The sequence below is a fragment of the Condylura cristata genome, unplaced genomic scaffold (genome assembly GCF_000260355.1).
Source record: "Condylura cristata isolate star-nosed mole 26May11 unplaced genomic scaffold, ConCri1.0 scaffold00021, whole genome shotgun sequence".
NCBI lineage: Eukaryota > Metazoa > Chordata > Mammalia > Eulipotyphla > Talpidae > Condylura > Condylura cristata.
The window spans coordinates 28,924,350-28,949,244 of NW_004567122.1; the positions used below are offsets into that span (position 1 = coordinate 28,924,350).

At 38.9% G+C, this 24,895-nt stretch overlaps 1 protein-coding gene across 4 annotated transcripts in view; it reads right to left on the reverse strand.

Moving 5' to 3' along the window:
- SIL1 (SIL1 nucleotide exchange factor) overlaps positions 1 to 24,895 on the reverse strand; it is a 270,953-nt gene that overhangs the window by 61,298 nt on the left and 184,760 nt on the right. For all 4 annotated transcript variants that reach the window (XM_012727887.1, XM_012727884.1, XM_012727885.1 and 1 more), the window contains exons 4-7: positions 20,042 to 20,171; positions 14,731 to 14,830; positions 9,195 to 9,386; positions 3,486 to 3,607 (exon numbers count right to left, since the gene is read on the reverse strand). In XM_012727887.1, coding sequence (XP_012583341.1) covers positions 3,486 to 3,607; positions 9,195 to 9,386; positions 14,731 to 14,830; positions 20,042 to 20,171 — 544 coding nt within the window. The remainder of the gene's footprint in view (positions 1 to 3,485; positions 3,608 to 9,194; positions 9,387 to 14,730; positions 14,831 to 20,041; positions 20,172 to 24,895) is intronic.

Below are 24,895 nucleotides of genomic sequence, written 5' to 3' on the forward strand. Positions count from 1 at the left end.
ATGCTGAGTAATATTCCACTGTGTATATATACCACATCTTCTTGAGCCAGTCATCTATTTTTGGACATTTGGGTTGATTCCACATCTACCCTATTGTAAATAGTGCAACAATAAATTTAATTGTAAAAAAAAGAAAAAGATAAAATACCAGAATGCAATAATCCAACAACAAAGACACCATAAAAATAAAGCTGCCCAAAACATCACCACCCCTATCTCCACAAACCTTCTTGGGCAAGAGCCTTACACATGAGGCAACAAACTGCAGAAAATCAGTGTGCATGGCTCATAAATAATAGTAATATTCTAAGTAAGGCAACAAATTATTTCAGTGGGCATGTAACATTTAGTGGCCATGTCAACTACATTTAAATCCAACTCTTCTTGATTTTGGAATAATTGTTTTGCTTTTTAACAAGAGGGAAGTGTTTTATCTATAGAAATGTGGAGGTTGGTATCCAGGGCCTCCTGGGAGCCTAGGGGTTAAGTCTCACTGCTATCATCTCTGTGGTCTGGTCTGGAAAGCTGATCTCTCTGTCTCTCCTGCAGCTCCCCTTAGGAGTGTATTTCAGTGAATCCGGAATGCAATATTAAGCAATTAATTTTATTAAACAATTAAGCCAGGTAAGCAAATAAACAGACTCATGAAGCAGCAGGATTAGTACCCAAAAAACATTTGATAGAACATTAGCACCTTACCAGAAGTGAAAAGAAGGAAGATAAAAATTTGTACAGTTAGGAACAATAGAAGTAAGAATTTCCTCATAGGAAAAATTCCTAGTATAAAATACCCACAATGAGCATGATGATGTTATACCACCTTGTCACTAACAGGTGATTTATAAACATCTTCATAAGACTCATTGTATATTATGTTATTTCACACTCACTTGACCTTATTAAATGTGGAGAACACCTAGTATTGTTCCAAGTTAAGAAATGAAAAAAGGCTTAGAAAGGTGAAATTATGTGTATATGAGAAAACAACCAGGAAATGGTGGAGAGCAGACTTGAACACAAATTTCTGATGACCTCACTGACTCAGCACCATACCTGCCCACCCACAGCTATAAGAAATGCCATCTAAACAACATCTCCAAGGGTTAGGACTCCAAGACTCATGTGCCGACTGTGCCCTGAACGCCCTCTTAAGGAAAAGCAAGCTCCTTCAATCACTGTGTGTATTTGTATGTTACGTGAACACACACCTGTGGGCTGCCAGCAGGTAGGGAGCTACAGAATCAATGCTTACTTCAAAATAAAATAATATTACTAAAACAATAAAACTTGCCTCTGTATAAAATTATACTTGATTTGCATCTGTATAAAATTATTCTTGATTTGCATCAAGTTTCTCTTTGCATAAAACATCGACATTTTCATGATGTTCTGGAACCTGCTGCTTGCTTCTAAAAGTGCTGGTGCCGTACCATGCTGTCACTGTAATTGCCCTCCAGTGAGCCATCAAATGCCTAGCTAGGACAATTTGAATACAGCAGTTTGCCTGCCACCATAACACTAAATTGCAATATTTTATATTTATCTCTATTTAAATTTTAGTGATGTTGCATAAAGTTAACATGGTCTTACACTAATACAATCAGGGAAAAGTCTCAATAACACCACATACTGGCGCAATCTTTGGGTGAGTTATGGTTTGCTGAACAGAATCAAAGTTTATGAAATACATCTTAAGTCACTTAGCCCCCTTCAATGAGGATCTGACAACAAATGTTACACAGTTCACCTAAAGGAACATTTCCAGAAGCGATGGCAAAGGGCATGCAGGGTACAGTGTTTGTATTGAAAATGGAAAAAGAAAATACTTGAGATTATGGGAAATATTTTCAAAAAAGAGTTTGGAGATTAAAAGCATTTTAATTAGTTCTTAGGGTTGGTGGTGTGTTGTTCTGTTTTTGCACAGAAGAACTAGGATGTAAGCCAGAGGCATGGTGGCAGGGGCCGGGGGGTAGGGGTGGGGGACGGTTAGTGGTGTGGAAAAGGGTAAGATTCACCAGAGACATAGCGGGGAGCAGAACAGACTGTAGCAGTGATAGTGCTGAAATGTAACCCCCAGGCCACCAGGGAGGCCCCTGATTTAGTTTTTAATTTTATGGAATGAAAAACAAAAAGTGAACCTCAATAAAGTTCTCCAGCCCCTAAAGACTTATGATGATAAGACACTGGATTTCTCCAGAGCTGAAATCACAGCTACCTATGGCAAACTTGCAGATTCTCCTCCACCTTGTAGACACAGGCTGAGATTTCCCTGGGCTTCCAGGGAGACTCTAGCTCTGGTAGAATCTAGGAATATCTACAGAGCCCTGTAAGACGCAGCCTTGACCATTAATAGCACAATCACAGAACACCCAGGACTTGAGTATCAAGGCAGGTCAATGATAAGGGGAACAAAGACATGCAGTTTTCTCAGCATCTCCTCATGGAACAGCTCTTCCAGTCTTCCTAGATCTACCCTCAATTTAATTAAAAAAAAAAAAAAAAAGATGCCAAAGCCTTTCAAAATGAGAAGGCACCACCCAGAGACCAATTAAAAGGTAAGAATGAATGCGAGACAATGGCAAGCTTTTTAAAACAAAGTTTCCTGTGTGTCACGATGGTGGAGTGGAGTTCAAGGCCCCAGATTCAAAACCAAGTTTTCAGTGGTACAGATACTGAGAATAGTCTTTCTCCTGCAGTATTACAACCCCTGAAACCAAGCATCACTACCTCTAAAAGCCACTGTCCGTGCCTTTGCAGTAAGAGCCTGAATACTAGATCCTACTTCAGAGATTCCTAGGAGCTAAAAGGAAACTATAATGCCAATGGACCCCCTACAGAATACAGACACTTTTTTTCCCTATGAGTATAATGATGAGGTGCTCATTTACATCTCTTTTTGCATTCACTCTTTAGAGATGCTACCTAAATTCCTCTTGCCTTATCAGTCTTCTAGCATAAACCATATTTACTGAAATTCTAAACAATTCCCAATCTAGAGAGTGTGATAACCTGACTGCATGTGGACTGGTTCCAGACAACTAGGCAAAGACAGTTACCCTCAAGTTCAAATTCATCATTTTTTCACCAGATATAGTTTTAGAGCTCCAAAGATGAACTCTTGGAGTTATTCCCCTTCCTCTTAATTATTGATGGTTAGCCTAACTTTTCATTAGCTGAGAGTAAATACAGAATGACTTAAAATATTACTAAATGTATGTGTGCACATATACACACACATAAATATAAAAGATGGGGGTCAACATAGTCATACACAGATGACAACAATGTGGCTGTAATTCTTATGTATGGGGTAGAATCAATTTCTAACTTGGTTCATTCAGATTATACTGACATATGGATAGGAATGTGTGTGACAGGGATGTGTAAGAGTTCAGATGAAACCTTCCAGGCCAATCAGGCCAAGAGTAAAATTAGATTTTACCAAATGACGCTGGGCCAATGCAGCAACCATCCTTCCTACTCACCTGGAAAAGGCAGCTCCCAACACAAAGGCAGCATACTCCTTCACCAGGGGCTCTGTACTGTTCAGCCCATTGATCACCACCTGAAGACCACCGAAGGAAAGCAGGTCCTGTGCATTATCCATCTGCAACAAAAGCAGTGCTTAGTGCAGTCCAGCCATCAAAGAAAAAAGAGCTCTTAATAGCCTCTTTGGTGACTATTCAAAAGCAATAGTAAGTTCCACTGCAAAGTAAAAAATCAATGGTGACCTTCTGACTACCAGGATAGGGCTGTAAAAAACAAACCAAATTTTTAAATAATCTTAAATCTTACTACTCCTAATTCACCTAACTTGATTTATGAGCACCTGCTTGGAAACAGGTTGTTGCTTCCTGCCAACCATGTCCTGGAAAATTTTAATATCCAAACAAGTCACAAAGCTTACTCCTGATGTACAAGTGTTAACACAAAGATCTGATGTCAACAGCATCACTAAATAATAACCATGCTTTGTGCTGATGTCCAGCTCCAAACAGTAAAGCGACAATGGATGCAGCAGACACTTCGCAGAAGGGAATTCATTTTTAATCAGAAGACAGAGATTATAAAAGGAACCCTGCTGGATGGAGAGGGAGGCTGGAAGAGCGCTTGGAGAGTAATACCACAGTGCCCCTTCTCTCTTTTTTACTTCATAGGGTCTAAGTGAATCTTTGGACATTCATGATAAAGTATGCACAAAAGTCTCTTTCTCAAAGACTTTAATCTAGGCCAGCATGACTGGCTAGCAGTTATTATTTGAATGACTATTATTTGTCCAGAACATTTCCATACTCACATAAAGTTCTATCAGACAGTCCTGGCCTAGCCACATCCAAAGTTCCAAGTTCAGAATGAGAATCTCATTCTCCAAGCTTCATTTCTATCCTAGAACAAGACAAATTAATCGAGGGTCCTTCTTCCCTATGTAGTAACTATGTCTGCCACAAAGGATGGCAGAAAACTCAGGAAGCTTCAGCCCAAAAATGAGATTGCTACCTACTTTTTCCTCCATATGACAGAGCCCTTTCCTGCCTGCCTGTGTCCTCTGAACGGATGAGAGCTCAAAGTAACTTGGAAGGATAGCTGTGTTTGACTCAGAGTATTTTTAGTTGAACCTAGCCTGTTTTTCTTTTTTTTTTTAAATCCTGGAAAATCATTCTTATATATTTTGATATGATCTTTACAAGAATTAGCATGTTTTTTTCCCTGTCTGTCCACTATTGTAGGTCCATCTACAAATGATTATAGAACAGCATTAAGCATACAGTTAGGAATTTAATAATCTTTAAACCAACAGATAAATCTTATTTTTTTAATGTTACTGAAATAAACCCCACAGTGAGTAAAAAGGGCAGTCTGGGTTTCTGTATTAACAGAATAGAGCTGACAAGATGGTCAGTTCAGGGCTGTCAAGCATGGAGTCTGGTCCAGACCGAAATTGTTTCTGTCTCGGTATACCCTTCAGAAGAAGAATGATTTGTGGCTGATAAATCAGTGAAGATGCAGTGCTGGGTGTTTTGTAGACTACATACAAAGAAAGCTTATACTGAGCTTTCCTCACAGACTATCAAATTTAAAATCCAGGAATTCACTATCTCTTCTTCAATCCTCCTTTCTCCAGGCTTTCTGACTACAAACCTGCCCATGTGCCCATAGCCACCTATCAAAGCTGTTATGATTTTCTAACAGGGTTAGTGCCATTCTGACAGCACCAAAAGCAACACAGCCCAGAGTCACAAAGGTTCTGTATTCAGTTTATCTTTATTACTGACATAATAAGTCAGGGTGTTATATATACTGCCATTTATATAAGCACTTCAGCCTCTTCAAGATGTTTTCTCACTTGTTATTCACTGGAGTTGAGCAAGAAAAGAGTCATTCTACCCACTGCACACCTGGAAGATAAAGATCCAAAAGGTGGGGCCTGCCTGAAGTCACACAGAAGAATGACCAGGGACCAGATCTGCTCCACATCTGAGTTAGGAGCCAGAACTTTACCCAAGCTGCTTACAGGATGGAGAACAGGGAAAGGAGCTCCAAGTCGAGGAAAAGAGCAGAAAGAAGAAAACAGAAGGGAACTAAGTCAGAACTCAGATGAAAAGGAGAAAAATCACAGTACTGACAAAACAATGAGAAAGCAGGAAATAGAGAAAGGGAGAAATGATAGTAAATAAGGGAGAAATGATAGTAAATAGTTGAGTAATCATTGTTAAGTAGGAAAGGCAAACTGACAGCCCCAGGTTGGATGGGGCAGACAGAGGCAGCTCCTCACAAATAATTCATAAAGTCTTACCCACACACAGTTTTGCTTTTTCACAAATCCAGTTTAATAATTCAAATGTGGCTATAAAGAATCCTTGGGCAGTTCCAGTTTGGGTCCTTGAAGCCCATGGCTTCTCAAAACTTCCAATTAATAGGTCTAGAATAGGAATGGACTGGTCACATTCCTGGCAAAAAAAAGTCCTATCTTCAAAGTTAGCATTACATTACCCTAAATCCCCATTGCAACTAGAACTTGAGGTCAAGTTGTGTCTTTTTTTTTTTTTTATGCATACAAAAACTGGGGTGTAGGCCAGAGGTGGAAGGTGTGTGAGTGGATTCACCAGACTGGGGAGCAGAGCAGGCAGATCTACTGAGATATACTGCTGAGGGAGCAGCAGGTGAGACAAAAGAGGTCTGCTGTACCATGTGGGTCACCTTCCTGGCTGGGAATCAGGCCACAGTCGCTGATGATAGCTTGAAAGCCCTGAGGATCACCCCAACTCCCAATTCAAGTTTTGTCTTTTTTAATACTGTTGTGGAATCACAATGTAGCCTGCCACTTGATAGCCTGACATACCAGCCCAAACCAGGGTCCTATATTTTCAGTTAAGGGGCCAATGACCAGGGAACATTCATGAACCTTCAATTAACAGAGTAAGCTTGGCCTCTGTCAAGAGACTGGTTCCTGGGCAAACTTCAGGCTGAGTTTAGTGATATTCCAGAATCTTCCCTATCCAGTGACCCATGAAAGCACAACGGGATGTCACCAGATGACTGACAGGATTATAGGGAGAAAATTTTGTTGGGGTGCTGTCAGCACCCTGTGTGCTTGTTACATCTTAGGTATATGATAAGCTCACTGGTCATTTTGGCCTTTTATGCTACAAAAAAAGGAAGTGCCTACAGAAACCTGAACCTAAGGATCTATCCACAGTAAGATGAGAAAAAAATAAAAGCTATCAAGATCAGAACAGGACTAAGTTGGCCAATAACCCCTATGATCCTTAATCTTTTAAATATCTATAATGAAAAACTCTTGGATTTTTTTTTTTTTTTAAATATCAGAAAGATGGGAAAAGAGGAAGAGAACCCAGGTCTATTTTGTCTCTAAGAGGATTAGAGACCTAATATTTGAGGTCTGAGAAAGAATTATGAGCAGAGAAAACATGAAGAGGTCACCCATCATTCCTGCAGATACAGTACATGCTCATCTCTTTCACCACAAAGGCTGGCAAAATCCTAAAGAAAAAAGAATGTCTTTTAGCCAACTTTATAAAGAACAAGGGCAGTGTCATGTGTGGGAGGATACTGAAGATCTGTCTTGATGAGGATCTCAAACAAGGCTTTGATTACACAGTTTTCCTAGGTCACCATCGCCCTAGGCTGGATTACTGAGACAGCCTCCTCTCTGTTTTCCCTACTTCTACTCATGCTTCTGCCTTTAATGTTCCACACAGCAGCCAGAGGAATCCTTTAAAATTAAGTCAGATCATGGTATTCTTCTACTCAACTTCCTTCAATAATATCCACTTTCATTCTTTTCATGGCCTACATATGCTCTTCCTCCCAAACTCTTCCAATTTTCATCCACTCACTTCTCTCAGCTCCAGAAATACTAAACTTGTGGCTCCTCAAACACACTAGCATACACACCTCCACTTCTGAGTCTGAGTACCTGAGCTTTCTTTTTGCCTGAGATTTTCTTTCCCAAAACCACATCAATCCTTAACCTGTTCTATTATTTATCTTTTCATAATATTTGTCACCTTTAAACAGTTTATTTGTAATTTACTTATGGGATATGTTTATTGTTATCTATTTCTACTAGCAAATAAACTCTGATTTTATTCACAGATGTATCACAAGTGCCTGGAACATTGCAGACACCCAATTAATTTATTCACTAAATGAATAGTTTCACTGGTTCCTTTTCCTTAGATCTACCTATTTCCTTTGAACGTCATTCAAATGATTGACACTAGTATTCTGTGAAAGACACTGGTCAAACGGTTAATAGGACAGTTTAAGGTCAAATTCCAGTTCTACATTCACTAGCTGGGTGACCTCAGGCAGTTACCTACTCTGTGCCTTGCTTCTCTCAGTAATAAGATTAGTAGTAGTGCCTACTTGTAAAGCAGTTGTGGAGGTCAGAAATTAATATGTAGAAAGCACTTGAACCTGAGCCTAGTATATGATAACACTCAACAAATATTACCTATTATAATTATAACATAAGTCTGATCAGTCATTTCAATGCTTCAAATTCTCCAGTAGTTGTTAGGATCAAGGATAAAATCATGAAGATCATGACATAACCAAATCTACCTCTCTGATTCCCTAACCTTTCTACTTTATCTATGATAACCCACTTTACTCCAGTCATTCCTGTCTTTTCCAGTTCTTAGTCTCACCAAGTTCTTTTCTGTTCAGAATCTCTGCTTGGAAAACTCTAATCTAAAGCTTAGCAAACTTCTGAAGGGCCTAGTAGTAAATATTTTAGGCTTTTTGAGCCATATGGTTCCATCATAACTACTCAACTCTGTCATTGTAGCATGAAAACAAACAAAAACAGTAAGACAGAACATAAAAAATTGGCTGTCCCAATAAAACTTTATTTACAAGGCCCTCTCTGGTGGCACAACTGGTTGAAGCACAGCGCTATAAAGCTGTCTGCAACCACTTCAGCACAAGTTCAATCCCTGGCCAGGGATTGGTGCCATTAGCCCACATAGCATGGCAGACCTCTGCAGTCCCACCTAATACTCCCCTCAGCAGTATATTTCAGTAGATCTGCCTGTTCTGCCTCCTACTCTGTCTCTGGTGAATCCTCTCACCCCCACACTGCTGGCCTAACTGCCAGTTCTTATATGCATAAATAAAATAAATCTTTAAAAAACTTTATTTATAAAAGCAGTCAGTGGACAGATTTTTATCTATAGATCATAGTTTTTCATTCCCTGTTCTAATCTCTCTGCCTAGCCAATCTCTAATCATCCTTTAACAACTCAATCTAAAAGTCACATCCTCAGAGAAGCCTTCCCCAATGTCACTGATTAGGCTAAATTCCTCTGTTACACACTCCTATTTTACCCTAGGAGGCCTCATCACAATCTTATTTCTATTAATTTATTCATTGTTCACTAATCTTTTTCAAACCATAAACTATACAGAACAGTGGCCCTATCTATTTTACCTCTGTTGTAATCTCAGTATTGAAAAAATTAAGGATGTACCACACCAAATGAAAAAGAGGTTGACTTTGGTCTAGAAGAATATATTTTATTACTATAGATATTACCCTAGATTTAAAATACTGAATGCCCTGGGAAAAAATTAAAGTCCTAAGTAATTTTCTTAGGACTAAGGGCAGAGGGATTTATATATGGAGCAATTTGTTAAAAGTTAGCCTTATGGACAAAGAAGTACAATACCTGATGGACATAATATTCGAGATCAAAGAGTGCCGCAATCTTTTCTTCCAGACTAGAGCTGGAACTATTGAACTTGTTGATCAGCCGCACCATGATCTGCATATCAGTCTCAATGACAACATTCAGCTCTGCAAAGTCCTTCTTCAGTTCTTCAATGGGACGGAATAGCCTTTTAACCTTGGCCTGCGTTGCCTAAGGAGAGCAGCAAAAATATGATTAATTAAATCAATTGGTGACATTGGCCCAAGATTCCCATGGTCTGCCATGGATGCCCACCCTCAATACAGTGTTGCTCCAGAACTCAAAATTTTTGTTAGTTTGTGCTTTCAAAACTTCTGAAACCTTCTTTAAAGCCTAGAGAAGTGAGTCCTCAAAATCTCTGCTCCAAAAACACACTCAAGATTTTCCAGGATTTGCTTATTCTAATCCAATGCTAAGGAATGGAAAATCTTGTTTCAATCACTGAGGTCAGTTAAAATGAGCTCATCTTCAACCTCTAATTTCACATGGAAAGATGAAAGTCTAAGGGGAAATAATGCATACCCTGGTTCCTGGTCTTCTACAACAAGAGTATCTAGGTTTTGTACTGACCATTCTAGCAACATTTTAGGGAAATCCAGAAGTAGGAAACTGAGGCTAAGGAGCTGTCAGAGTGGGAGCAATTTGCTGATGAAAATTGAATCACTGTCATTACTGTCAATCTAACTGCAGGTGTACAATTTGTTCAACTGTTTGAAGTGGCTAAATTACTGTATGTACTACATTCAAGTCTCATACAATTTTCTCTCAATCTCTCCCCATCCAACACAAAAAATTTTTAAATGAAGTTACGGTGGAGGTGAATAAAAGACTTTAATTAGTTATTTTAAACATGTGACACTCCCTGTTTTCCTCCCAATTTTAGAAGACAGCACTTATAAAGACAATCAAAAAGGTCACAGTAGTTTGTGTTACTGTCTTCCAAGGAAAATTAAAAGGCACAGATATTTATAAAAAGCAAGGTGACAAACAGCTGTCAGCTCAAAATTGCTCATCTATTACCCATAGGCTTTCTCTCCTGTTACAAACACTCCATAGAAACACCAAACAAAGAAATGAATCAGCCTCTTCGTTGAAAAGACCAGGCTCCTAGCAAAGCAATCACATCTCTGGGAAGCCATATCCTGTTTCTTTGGGCTAAAACAACAATGAAATATACACTCTACACCCAGCTAGAAGACTGACCATGGACGGCTGCCAAAGGCCAGGCAATGAAGTCTGCGAACACTAAGCCCCTGCCTACAGCTGTGGAATGATAGGCAAGCAGGATAAGAAATTAATCACTTCTGACAAAAATGATGTGAGCCTGGCCCTCAGGAAGGTCTTAATTTTTTTTTTCAATTTTGCAATAATTAAAAAAATTACAGGAAGTTGCAAAAATAGTACAGAGAGTATTGTGTACCTTTCATTCAGCTTCCCCCAGTGATAACATCTTGCCTACATTTATTAGACCCAAGAAAATGGCACAGGTACAATAGTGTTGACTACCGAATTCATATAGATTTCACCAGCTTTTACATGTACTCATCTGCATCCATGTACCATTCTATACAATTTTATCCAACATAAAGATTTATGTAACCACAAGAACCATCAATCTAAAGCATTGTCCACCATCAACAAACAGCTTCACTGTGCTACTCCTTTATAGCTAAACCTCATCCTTCTATCTCTCTCCCATTCCACTGATTTGTTCTCCATCTCTATAATTTTGGCATTTGGAGAATGTTACATAGATTGAATTATGCAGTCTGTAACTTTTCAATATTTAGGTTTTTTTTTTACTGAACATAATGTTCTTTAGATACATTCAAAGTTACTGCATATATATATAGTTCTGATGAGTGTTGAGTGTTGAATAATATTTTTTTGTATAGTTTGTTTAACCACTCCCCTATTGAAGAACATTTGAATTATTTCCAACTTTTGGCCACTAGGAATAAAATAGTATGAACATTTGTATACAGGTTTTTATATAACCTTCAATTCTTTCTTCTCTGGGATTCATCAAGAATGTAACTGCTAAGACATATGACAGGTGTGTTTGGTTTTATAAAAACTGCCCAACTGTTCTCTAGAACACTGTACCATTTTTCACTCCCACCAAGAGCATATGAAATACCCCATTTCTTCATGTCCTCATTTGTATTTAGGATTAGGATTATTTTAATTTTTGCTATCTAACAAATGTAGTGATATCCTGTTATAGATTTAATTTTCAGCTTTTGAATATCTAATGACATTAAACATCTTTTCATGTGTTTATTTGCAGTTCATATGTCCTTTTTGGTGTAGTGTCTGTTCATGTCCTTTGCCCATTTTCCAAATAGATTGTTGATTTTTACTGTTAAGGTTTGAAAGGGTTTTTTGGTTGGTTGGTTGGTGTGGTTTGGCTGGATTTTTGAGTTTTGAGAGTTCTTTATATTTTCTAGATAGAAATCTTTTGTCACAAACAGTCCTTGCTTTACACAGATCTGACACAGCCAAATTCCAAGTACATACTTCTTTCAAAGTCAGTGAGCTTTTAGTTGCTGTGCATCTGTTGTTCAGTTCATACAGAGGTACCAAAATGTAGTTTTGTTTTTTGTTTTTTTTTTTAAAGATTTATTTATTTGGGTACACAGAACTGGGGTACAGGCCAGATGCTTAGGGGCGGTGAGAGGCTTCACCAGAGACAGAGTGGGGAACAGAACAGGCAGATCGACGAAGTACACTGCTGAGGGGAGCAGCGGGTGGGCCAGGAGAGGTCTGCCATGCCATGTGGTCACCTCCGGGGCAGGCGGGAATCGAACTCATGCGGAAACGGCTTTTAGATTCTCAGTGCTGTGCTTTAACCTGCTGCGCCACCAGGGAGGGACCCCAAAATGTAGTTTTATAACTTCTTTGTCCCCATTGACAAACCCTTGTAATATTTCATGAAAATGGATAATGCAAAAAAGAATTACCCAACTAAAATAAAAGTGCAAAAAGAAACAAAAGGTGGTTGTAACTCTGGACTCTGGCTATGCAATTCATACTGAACAGATATGGAGTTGCCAATGATACAATTTTTGCTTCCATTATCAAACACAATTTCAAAAACTGAAGAAAAGGGTAGTATATTCTTTTATCCCATTTGATTTCATTTTGTTTTTCCTTCATGAAGTTCCATTATTTCCTCTATTATTATTTCCTTTCTATTTGGACAACATACTTTAGTCATTCTTCTAGGTAGATCTGCTAGTGACAAATTCTCATTTTCTTTTGTATGAGAATCTCTTGATTTACCCCTCACTCCTAACGGATATTTAAGAATTACTATAGAATTCTGAGGAGTCTACTTTTTTGTCAGCTCTTAAAAATGTTGGTCTACATACTTTCGTTCTTTTTGTTTTCAAATGAAAAGTCCACTGTGCTTCGTCATGGTTACTTACAGATAATGTATTGTTTCTGTCTAACTGCATTTGAGATTTTCCTTTTTTCAGGAGTCTGACTGTAATACGTCAATATGTTGATTTCTTTGGATTAATTCTATCTGCAATACTCTTGGATTCATGAATATGTTGGATTTGTGCCTTTGATCAAATTTAGGGTTTTTTCCACCTTTATCCCTTTTTTCAGCCCTATATTCTTTCTCCTTTCCTTCAGAGCTCAATGACACAAATATTAGATCTTCTGTTATAGTTGCACAGGTCCCCAAGTCTCTGTGTATTTTTTAAATATATTTTCTGTTATTTAGATAAATTTTTATCTGTCTTTAAGCTCACTTATTCTATCTCTCATCTGTATTCTGATATAGAGCTTGCCCACTGCTTTTTTTGTTTTGTTTTGTTTTGAACTCCTCACCCATCAATGTACAAGTTTGTTTTTGAAGTTGTTTTTTTTTTTAAGATTATTTATGCAGGCCCTCCCTGGTGGCAGCGGGTTAAAGCACAACACTAGAAGCTTAAGCCACTTCCGCATGAGTTCAATCCCCGTCTGTCCCAGAGGTGACCACATGGCATGCAGACCTCTCCTGACCCGCCTGCTGCTCCCCTCAGCAGTGTACTTCATTGATCTGCCTGTTCTGCTCCCTGCTCTGTCTCTGGTGAATCCTCTCACCCTCCGCATCTCTGGCCTGTACCCCAGTTCTATATGAATAAATAATCTTTAAAAAAAAAAGATTATTTATACATACAGAACTGGGGTACAGGCCAGAAGTGTTGGGGGGTGGTGGTGAGAGGATTCACCAGAGACAGAGTGGGGAGCAGAACAGGCAGAGTGATGAAGTACACTGCTGAGGGGAGGAGCAGGTGAGGTCTGCCACGCCATGTGGGTCAGCTCCCTGGCTGGGGATCAAACTTGTGCTGAAGCGGCTGCAGCTAGCTTCATAGTACTGGGCTTTAACATGCTGTGCCACCAAGGAGGGCCCTGCTTTTGGTTTAATGGTCATTATTTTTTAGTTCTAAAGTTCCATTTGGTAGTTTGCATATCTTCTATTTCTCTGCAGAGGTTTTCATTTGTTTCAAGTGTTAGTAAGTACTCAACAGAATATTTTTATGACAGCTGTTTTAAAACCCTTGTTAGAAAATTCCAACTTCTGAGTCACGTCACTGCTTACATCTACTGTCTTTCCCAATTCAAGATGTCATCATCTTGGTTCTTGTTATGATGACAAGATTTTTTTTTTATTGTATCCTATTTTGTGTATTAAGGTATAAGTGACTGAATCCTACACTGCACTTCCATTATCATAGGTAATCATTCTGTTTAGGTTTAATGTACTAGTTCTAGCATTCTTGTGTAGTGGTGACTCCAATACCACTATAGTTTTTGGACTTGTAGTATTATTTTGATATATTTTCTTTGTTTCTTTAGGTTGCCAAGAGGCTAATCTAAAAAATCTGGGCAGTATTCCAGCATAATATAGTTCTCAAATTCCCTTTTCCTTTGCTGATACTACTTCAACAAAATAAACAGTCTGCCCTTCTCTTTCTACTACTATCTAGGTGGTAGAAAACCAGGTTATACAATTGGTCATTGCAGCTACTACACCAGCAGAAGAAGCAGAGAATAGTCTACCACCACTGAGTAGAGGGTAGAAATTCAAGCTTTCTGTTCAGCTTCTGCTGACACCATGTTGGTCAAGGTACAAATGCTGCATGCTCAAAGGAGGACAAGGACTCTAGCCTCTCTGATCTTTAAGAACACAATGGTGTCTAATTGAAGTGTTAGTAAGGATTTCAGAATTTTATTCCCTATTCTCACATCTGTGAAAATGGGCATCTCTGCTTTGTGTCACAGTTTACCCAAATATAGAATGGGAAATCCAGTCCTAACCTAAAGATGACTGGTATGCTCCAGGTATTTTCTTGTAATGGTTTATAATGGGTCACTTAATTGGTGTCAATTGCTGTTTAAATTAATTTACAATACTACTATCATTATCCCATGTTTATTGCAAAAGTTTCAAGAGAGAGTTATTCCCTTTAAGGCCATCTACAGATATAGACTAACCCTTGGAAAGACTATCACAAACCTTGTCTTCCTTTGAAGTGTCCATCTCTGTCCCCTCCTTGAATTTTGCCAGTGCACTCTTTAGGTCCTGAGATGTGTAGGTATTGGTGTTGATGTCTAACCTGTTCAAAAAGAAGTTGAGAGTCAGGAGGGAAGCACCACTTCCTCCCAAAGTAAATACCCCCTGCCCAGGTGACTGCCCTCCAATGCAAGCAAAACAAGGCCAGTTTGAGCCTAAATGTCACTATCCTATCTCTCCCCTCCAGACACCCACAAGTCCAACAGGTGACCTTCTTATCTTGAAGCATGAAGAGGAAAGGCATAGCTGTAAATAAGTTATTTTATGAAAAAGGAAGAAATGGATGGGTTACACAGAGGCCCACCATGAACTTAGAGCTTGTAGCTACACTGGCAAAAACAAGTATGGAAAGTCTGTGCAATGCTGCTCTCTCAGCAGGAGCCAAGGCAGAACCTGCTGAAAGACAACGGGCACATCCACACTACGTATTATGTACTGTATCCATATTCTTTTAGGAAAGGGACTACCAGAGAACTGAGCTTCCCAAGCACGTACCTGACTTGATTTGACAAGCCAGCCTGTCTTCACAAAAACAGTTTGTAAACATTCACATCTATATGACCAATCCCTGGTCAGAGGAGATGAAGGAAATATCTGTCTTCCTGATAAAGGCATGGGTCTGAGATGCCAAAGATTAGAACCAAGACCAGCGAGCTTTCACAGACAGCCTCCAAGAAGAGGGAGGAAAGGAATCAACGTGGATGTTATCTCAGGAACCTAGCAAAGATTATAGAGTGGTATCTTCCAGAAACTTCCCAAATAGTCTATAACTATTCCTCTTGACTGGGGAGAAAGCATTCATGAGGGTAGCGGGGATGGTAAAGTTTAACCATCCACATTCATTTTGGTTCAGTGAACTGAGGTAGAGAAAGAATTTTTATTCTTATTCAATAAGAGTAAGTGTGATATGGGCAAAGACAAGTGTGGAGTGTGGAATGTGGACTGCATCTGACAAGAGTGTGCAGCTGCGGGTTGGTTAAGGATGCCCCAAGAGATATCAGAGGTGGGGGAAGGGAAGAGATATTCAACTATCCTGGTCTAGGTGAGATCAGCACATAAGAAAGTATCATAGTCCAAGATACTAGCGGGCACTGGCTCTTGTGAAAGGGATATGCTCTCAGAGCTTTGCCTATTCAGTCTTTGACTCAACCTAGAGAACCTTGAGAGCACTGAGAAAAGCACTTGTCTTCTCTAAACCTAAATCCTAAATGAATTAGTAACAGATAATTACTCCCATTTATTGGGCACTTAACTCTGAGTTGGGCACTGTGTTAATCCCTTAAAAATATTACTTCATTCAAATCATTACCACAAAACTAAAACATAGGAGAATACTTCTCAACACAGAGCATTATCCACTGCCAACTGCATGGGCATACTGTGGTCCTCTACTTCCTTCTAAGAGAGAATGCTAAGGACAGATCTTCCTTAGCATTAGATGCGGTTATAGCCCCATCTTAAGCTGAAAAAATTTATTTAAGTAAAAATACATTCAATACATCTAATCTACCAAACACCATGGCTCAGCCTCACCTGCCTTAAATGTGCTCATAAATTTACATCAGCTTACAGTTGGGCAAAATCATCTAATGAAAAGCCTATTTCATAATAAAGTACTTAACATCACATATAATGAAGTACTAAAGTGAAAAAACAGATATAATAGGATGTAAAAACACTGGATCAAAATACTAATAACACAGCACACTGCAGAGAACCAGTGTGCACCCTTGTGCTAGCATGGCTGATGGGGAGCCAGGGCTAGTTGATCTCGGCCTGCATCACAAAAGTATCATACCAGACATTGCTGAGCCAGGAAAAGTCAAAATTCTGAACTCTAAGTATGGTTTCTATTGAATGTTGCTTTCACACCTTCATAAAATTAAAAAATCGTAACTCAGGAACCATTTTTATTTAGGGCATAAACAGATGATCTCCTTCCTGTTCTAAGACTTGGTCAAAACTAATCCACTTGTGTCCCTATGTACTCACTGTTATACGTCGCAATCGTCCAGGCCACCCATCACTGTCCACTCTCAGGCCCAACTATACACACACACAAGTGCAGATGTATGTGCCTGTGCATGCACACACTCAAACAACCATCTTCAGTTGGTATTCTCAAATTAATTCTTCACTGACAAAAACATATATCACCAAGAATCCCCTTGTCCTGCCATCATGCTCTATTAGCCAACTGTCACCTCAATCTACATTCTCTGCTTCCCCTTTTATTTCAGTGAATGACAGTGTCCTTGTGCCTAGTTAAACTAATACTCCACATCCCACTTTCCTTTCCACTTTCCTTTCAAAAGCTTAACACCCATAATTTTACCACTCCCACTCTGCCTGCGTCACTGATTTCTCTCTTTGATCAAATTAAAACCATTACCACACCAATACTTCTTTGACTTCACAGTTTCTATTTATAATGCCTTTCTCTGCTCCCATTCAGAGTAAGACTTTATGAACACACTGACTTCACTATTCTCACCTTCTGACTACTATTTACAAGGTTATTTTCTCTAATCTGGATTCTGTTCTCACAGCCCCCTAAAACTGTTTTCAGTCACTAGTAATTGCTGGCCAAATTCAACAGATTCTTCATTCACATCATGTTCCCCTACCTGCAGCTTTTACACTGTTCACCCCTACTCCTTGGAGGTGCTGGCATTGATGTCCACCTGTCCAAAGCTTTCCTGGACCCTTACTAGTATATTCTCCTGGTTCTTTCCTTTCCTTCTTGTACTTTTTTGCTGGTGCCTCATCTCCTATCTGAATCTCATATGCTGTAATGTCTGAGAATTAATCCTGAGCAATCTTCTCTAATGTTACTCTCCCCACTACATCTTCCTATCTATGAGGAAAAGTCCTCACTACTATCGGGAAAAATCAGGTTTACCTATTTCAGCCCATACTTCTCCCCTTGAGTATGAAATAGATTCTTGTACAACTACCTAACAGACACATTTAAAGGTACTGCTAGCTTATTACATCCAAAACATAGGTGGTTGTTATTCTCTCCATAAATTTGTCACATTTCCAATCTTCTCTAGTTCAATAAATAGCACCTTCAAGTGCATCTAGCACCTGACTAGACTGCTAGGGGTTAGGCTTACTGGACTATCACCACTTTTCAGAAGCTCTTAAATCCGTGGGATCACCAACATCTTCAACAATCTGATGGAAAGCTGTGGGTCTTATTCCCCCCCAAAAAGCAGATAGGTAAGTTATGGTAACAGTTCCGGGAATAGGCACTGCCCATTGGCATGGGTTCCCTTCCAGTGCTAAGGAGTCAAGAAAACACTGTGAAGAGGAGATGGAAGCATAGAAGATGTGGTATAACTCCGGAGTAGGAAAGGAAGTGACCAGCAAAGGCAGCCAGAGGCTCACTGAGCTCATCTACCACCTTGTCATTACCTTTGACTTCTGTTCACACAGGTTTGCCACTGGGTATGAATATGGAGAAGTAAGAGGAGTAGGCTGTCCTAAGGCAGAAGCTCAATAACACCCCAAAAGAGAAAAGTGAAAAAGCAAAAGTGGGGACAAATATTCTATTTATGTCTTCCACAGACCATGTGTCTAAAGAGACAAAATAATTTCTCTGATCAATGATCTGTTATTAGAAAAATAACCTTATAGAATATAAACCATATTACAAAATTCCAAATTAATGAAGTTCCTAGTTCAATGTTCTTAGACAAAATATACTGACTTTTTTATTTAGAAAGTAAGACTTGGTTCCAATGTGGGAAAAGACAAAGTACTTTGAAACAAAGAAATGTGTATTGCAGCGGGTACATGGGTTGGCTGGCACTACAAAATGAGATCTGACTCTTACTTGAATGGTTGTGAGAAAGGAATCACCATATGATCTGGACCATATAGGTTTATCTAGAGACATGGGGAAAGGTAAGTTTCCTTCCCATTTGGAGGGACAGTAAGGAGACCAAGTACCTTCTTATCTTTTACCTTATCAAGTATAATATAAGGTTAAATTTTCCAACAATGAAAGCTGCTCAAATCTAAACACATTGCTTTGTGGACCTGTATGTGCCACATGAGTGAATGTGCAAATGCACAGCCTGGCTTTTGTTAGGAAATCAAGGAAGTGACAGATAAGAACTGGGTCCTTTTCTGACTCATATCCAACTGCAATATATTGTTAAAATAATAAAAATCAAAGTACTAAGTGACACTAACTCCACTCAATCCATGATTGATTTCCAATACTAACATGTTAAGACAGGGGCAGCAAATCTCTCTAAGAATGATGGAATATTTTAGGCTTTGTAGGGCTTATGGTTACAGTCCCAACTACTCAACTCTGCCACTGCAGCAAGAAAGCAGCCACAGACAATATACAGATAAATAGCATGGCTATAGTCTGTTAAAACTTTATTTATGGATACTGAAATTTATTTCATGATTCATAAAATATTATTCTTTTGCTTTGTTTCCAGTCATTAAAAAAATGTTTGTTTTTGTAGGTCATTCAAAAACAGGCAGCAACCCCAGAGTAACCCACAGACCCTAATTTGTTGGTGCCTATGTTAGAAACTATATGGCTGGCAGTTACACTGACCTTTCAAACCACACAACTCTAAGAGACCCTGCAAACCCATACTCAACCTCCTCCTTCATGCAGGCAATAGAAGAAATATTTTAATTCAAAGCAAAGAACAGAAAAATAGGAACCATAAATAGTCCAAAATCAAATAAGCTGAACTGGTCATTAAAAAAATAAGGCAACCTCTAACCAATGAAGGACTTTTACACTATAATAAAGTCTGTTTTAATATGGACTAACAAGAGGAAAAGTTAGCCTGAATTAAAGACTTTAAAATGCAATTTTATTGTTCATTAAGGAAGTATTACTGCAAAGCAGAAGGCCTAACAGGCCTGTTTTAATGAATAGATGACTCATCTGTAATCAGTGCATTAATTGTTGGGATTCAAATGGGTGCTCTTAAAATACTGGGAAAAAGAGCTTCATTTTTAAAGCAGGTTAAGCATTCCCCCTACAGCCTTTTAAAAGTATCAATTTGCTTTGCAAACTATTTCTTTCCAAAGACTATAGAATAAACTTTCATAAAACACTGACAGATTTATTACACATTGTAGGCTATTACGTTTCAATTTTTTTTTAAAGGCATTTGAATCTGGGTAAGAAACACTACACTGTCATTATTTTATAATTAAAAAGTACTAAAACTGTCACTTAGCCTCCTGGTCCCTAGGGTTGACACTATACCTTCTTCCTTTTTTTGAACCTTTCAAATTATTCAGATTATTTTGGAGCTTGTCTTCATACTGGAGTTTCACTTCTCTTGTCCCAGTCTGGAGATTTAGCCGCACATGAGATCCTGCAGGGACAGCCTGACCTAAAGCAGAGAAGAGAGAGGGTGTAAGATATAAGAACAAGGTACACATTCATGAGGTATAAGGTCCTCCTTTGGACACTATGATAAAATGGTTGGTAACAAATCAGCAGAACTTATTAGTTCATGAAGGCCAGTACATGGAGACTACTATGTTGAGTTATCTGAACCCATCTATATCTTACACACTCTTACATACCATTCACAGGTACTCCATTTCTAAATTGCATCAGATAAAGGAAGGGGGAAAGTATACAAAGGTATGTGCACTTCATTTTGGAGACCAAAGTTCCTAGTTGAGGCTGCATATTGAAGTTCTTTTGTTTAAATTAAGCTACAATAAGCCTTTTGCATGTGCAGATGAATGATGACTATGTCCTCCTCTTTCCTGACATGGTCACATTACTACTTCCTCTTTGACACCTTTCCTTCCTCCCCTGAAATCCACATACCCCAGACAAACTGTCATTCCAGTAAGTTTACTAAAACTCTTTGCTATTTAATCAAGCTCTTTCTATGAGGCTCTCCCCTCTCTCAGTACAGGTGCTGTTATCTCCTCTTTTTTTATTATCCAAGTCACTACACCAGACCTTAACACATAAAATTTGTGGTGTTTAACATTCATGTGAAGGGACAAAGAAGGGGCTGGAAGGGGCAAGGAGGTAGAGACTCAGAACCAGAGAGAAACCAAAACCTATTCCCACCTAACTCAGAAGAGCTGATCACATGCTACAATGGAATGTTACATTCTTTCATTCATGCAGTTCATATTTACCAAGCAACTACAATACACAAGGCTACTGTGGTGTGGTAGGTACTAGGAATACAAAGAGGAATTACTCAAAGCTACAGTGATAGAGAATGTCAGTAACAGGGCTCTTTAGGAAATTGGTAATTTAAAGCAGAGAAGCTGCTCGGAACCTCAACTCTGAATCTACTTTCTCCTGCCAGCGGATGGCATCACCTTGCTGATACTGAGTAGCTTGATTCAAGAACCAAAAAAGGATGAAAATCTGAAAAAAATTCCTCTGAGGGTAGCACACAGCACAATGCTTTCAGATGATCAGACAAATCTTGAGCGTGAAACAGTAACAATGCTGTAAACCCTCAGATTTTCTCAACTGCGGAAGGACCATTATGAATTCCATCTTTCACCAACCACTGTAGCGCACCAAAGAATCAAGCTGCCAGGAAAAGTCCATGCCAAGACAACTGCCCTATTCCTACCAGCACACTTTGACAGGGAGTTTCTGTATCTTTGGCTACAGAAATACTTGAGTATATATGCATAATGATCCACTTTCTAGCCCCAAGCTCATCCCAAATGCTCCAATGATTTAAAAAAATACATATGTTCACAGTACATTGGGGAGACACTTTTACTAAAATAAGGTTCAGAGTTAAATGGGGCAAAAAAGTGAAGCTCTGATTGAGAAAACAAGGAAGTCCTAAATAGATGAGCCCAGCATGGAAAGGATCAGACACAGAAACTGTCAGGCTGAGCCAAGTTTGAAGGACGAGATGGGTTGTGGAGACTGTCAGTTTAGTGCACCATCAGGAAGCCCAGGCTAGAATAGTGAGAGAGCTGGTGACTGAGAAATTTGATTTTGGAAGGAAATGAGGTCAAATATTAGTAAGAATGACAAAGAAGAACTAAAAACATCTGATTGTATGATCATGAAGCAAAGAGGTAAGTTTTTTAGCAGAAATTTTACATCCAACTCTATGATGGGGAAAGACTGTTTCACCTGGAGAAATAATATTAACAAAACAATACAGTACCTTCTTCACTTGTGTTAAGCTGCTCAGTCATCCTTGATATTTTCCTCTTCATTGCCAGCCCCATACCCAATCTGTCTCTAAAAGCTGGTGATATCCACTGTTACATGTCTCTTGAATTCATAATTCCTTCATGAATTCTTTCTGTTCTCTTTACTGCTGTTCTGTCTGAACCACCACCTCTCTTCCAGACAGTGTCATAACCTTCCAACTGTCTATTCTTACCCACCAGTTCAACTGTTCTTTACAATGAATTTTTTCCCCAAAATACAAAACTATGTCATTCCCCCTGCTTCAAACCTTTTAATGGATTCATATTGTGCTCAGAACAAAAACAAAAATCCTCACACTGGTCAATGAGGCTCATTAAAATCTAGCCATTTATCCAGTGTTATCAATTCTTCAACCCCAAGCTCTAAACTACACTGGCATTTTCCACTCCATGAAAGAATGGTGTGTCTTCCTACCAAAAGGTCATTCCACCTGCTGCTCCTCTTGCCCAGAATGTTCTTTCCAATTTCAGCCTCAATCTCCACAACCTTCCAATCACAACTAAGAGTTACTGCCACTGAAAGGCATCTTCTAATTCCTCATTTCTGATCTGGCTGCCCATAAAGGTCTTAGCACACCAAGAACCTTTACTTTATAGCACTTACAATAATCAGTATGCATATTTGAATATTCTTACTTATCTGGCTAACACAGATACTACTTTACCCCAAGACCTATCATGTGACTTACCACATATTATTTGCTAAGTAAATAAAATTGAAAGAAAATCTGAACTGATCTAAAAAGGTAAAGAAAGGCCAATGAGGATTTATTAGAGCAAGTAGATTCACAATTAGCAGTAATATTAGTATGTCTTTAGTAGTAGTACTAATACTGCAATAACAATAGTATTTTCATTGAAGTTAGACTTTATAAGTTTCAGAATACAACAAGTTATACCATGCTAAGCTGGCAAAGGGAGAGGCTGGGATCTTATGTGAATCAATTTATTTTATTTGGGGAAAATTCCAAAATTACTCCCTTCACACAAGGCACCACAGGGTGCAAGAGCAACCACAATAGCATTAACTTAAAATACAGGTTATGCTTGTTTAAAATATACGGAACCACCATGGCAGGAGCAGTGGCAGAGGCAGCAGAAAATACAGTATTTCAAAGGTTTCCACCCCATTGGAAAAAGGCCAAATTAGAGAAAATGTGTGATCTGACCTGCATCCTTTTAAGGCTTCTGTGCAGAGGACAAAAGACCAAAACATTGTAGAATAGAGCACACACATGCACAAAAAGAAACCACACACACACTCAAAATACAAACAGATGAAGAGTCAGAAATTAGACGGGGGGTAGGGCAAGAAGACAGACAGAAAATGGAACAGATCCAGAAAGGCAACCAGGACTGTGAAGCCTACAGTGCATGTTTCCTTACCCATGGTTCCCTGAGGACTGACACTGTCCACAGTAAGTATAAAACCTGTCCAAATTAGTCAAGGCCACGTCATACTTGAGTTTTGACTGCCACTGGGTCTCTGTCACTGACTTCAATCACAGACCAAGACCTAGGAAACAACTTCTACTTTTCCCAGGATGGGAAATAACCTGTGCTAGACTGCTTTATTAGAACTAATTTTCTTCCCCCCACCTGTACCTACAGGCTTTACTGCCTGTTGCTGCTGCTGCTGCTAGAGGGTACTCTCCCACCCCCACTTTGAATTTGGCTTAAGATGTGCTCTGACTAGTGGAGGTTTAGCAAATGTGGCACAGAGATTTGAACTGTGCTTGCCTGTTTCACTTTTCTCTTGGAATTCTGCCCTTATCATGAGAAGTACATGCTCCACAAGGCTTCTGGTCCAAAAAGAATGAGACACCCATGAAACAGATCTGCACCCAAAGTGCAGATTGGGGCTGAGCCCAGCCATGGTAAGCCAAGTCTAGCTAATCTACAGACATGTGAGTGCAACAAAATATGAGATTATTTTTAACTCTGTACTACTTTTAACTTTGAGCTACCTCTAAATTTACACAAAAGTTACAAGAGCACTACAGAGAAAGATTCCAAGTATCCCCCACACAGACTTCTTAATGTCATATCTTTCATAGTCATAGACAATTATGAGAACTGGAAAATTAACAATACCATTAAACCAAAGATCCTTTCCAACCCAACCAGTGTTTTAACTAATGTCCTTTTATGTTCCAAGATCCCATATGGTCATGGGTTGTTATTTCTTCCTAGTTTCCTATAATCTACAAAGTTCAATATCTTTCCCTTTTCTCTTGTCAACCTGATACTCTCCAAGAACACTGATTATTCCTTAGTCCTTCAGAACTGCCTAGTGTCTTCCATGATTAAACTGAGTTGAGGAAGCCTTGACATAAGCACCCCAGAAATGATACTGTGTTAACCAGGTGAACCCAACGATTCCATACCTAATTGTACACCCACCAAAAGAATTAAAACATATACACACAAAAACTTGTTCATGAATATTCACAGTAACATTAGTTATAATAATCAAACTGAACAACCCAAATGTCCCTTAACTGATGAAAGAATAAACAAAGTGTGGTATACAGAATACTAGAATACTATTAAGCCATTAAAAGAAATTAAATAGTAATATATACAACACAAACCTTGAATACACTACACTGTGTAAAAAAAAGACCGGGGAAAAAAAAAGATCACATACCAGGTGATTCCTTATTATTTTAAATGTCCAAATAGGTAAATCAAAACACACACTAGACTAGTAGTTGTCAGGGCTGAGGGGAGAGGGGATTTTGGAATGATTACTATTGGATATGGGGATTTTCTTTTGGAGAGTGACAAAAATGTTCTAGAATTAGGCCATTCCTGGTGGCACAGCAGGTTAAAGCACAGCTAAAGAAGCTAAAGCCACTTCAGCATGAGTTTGATCCCCACCCAGGAGGTGAAT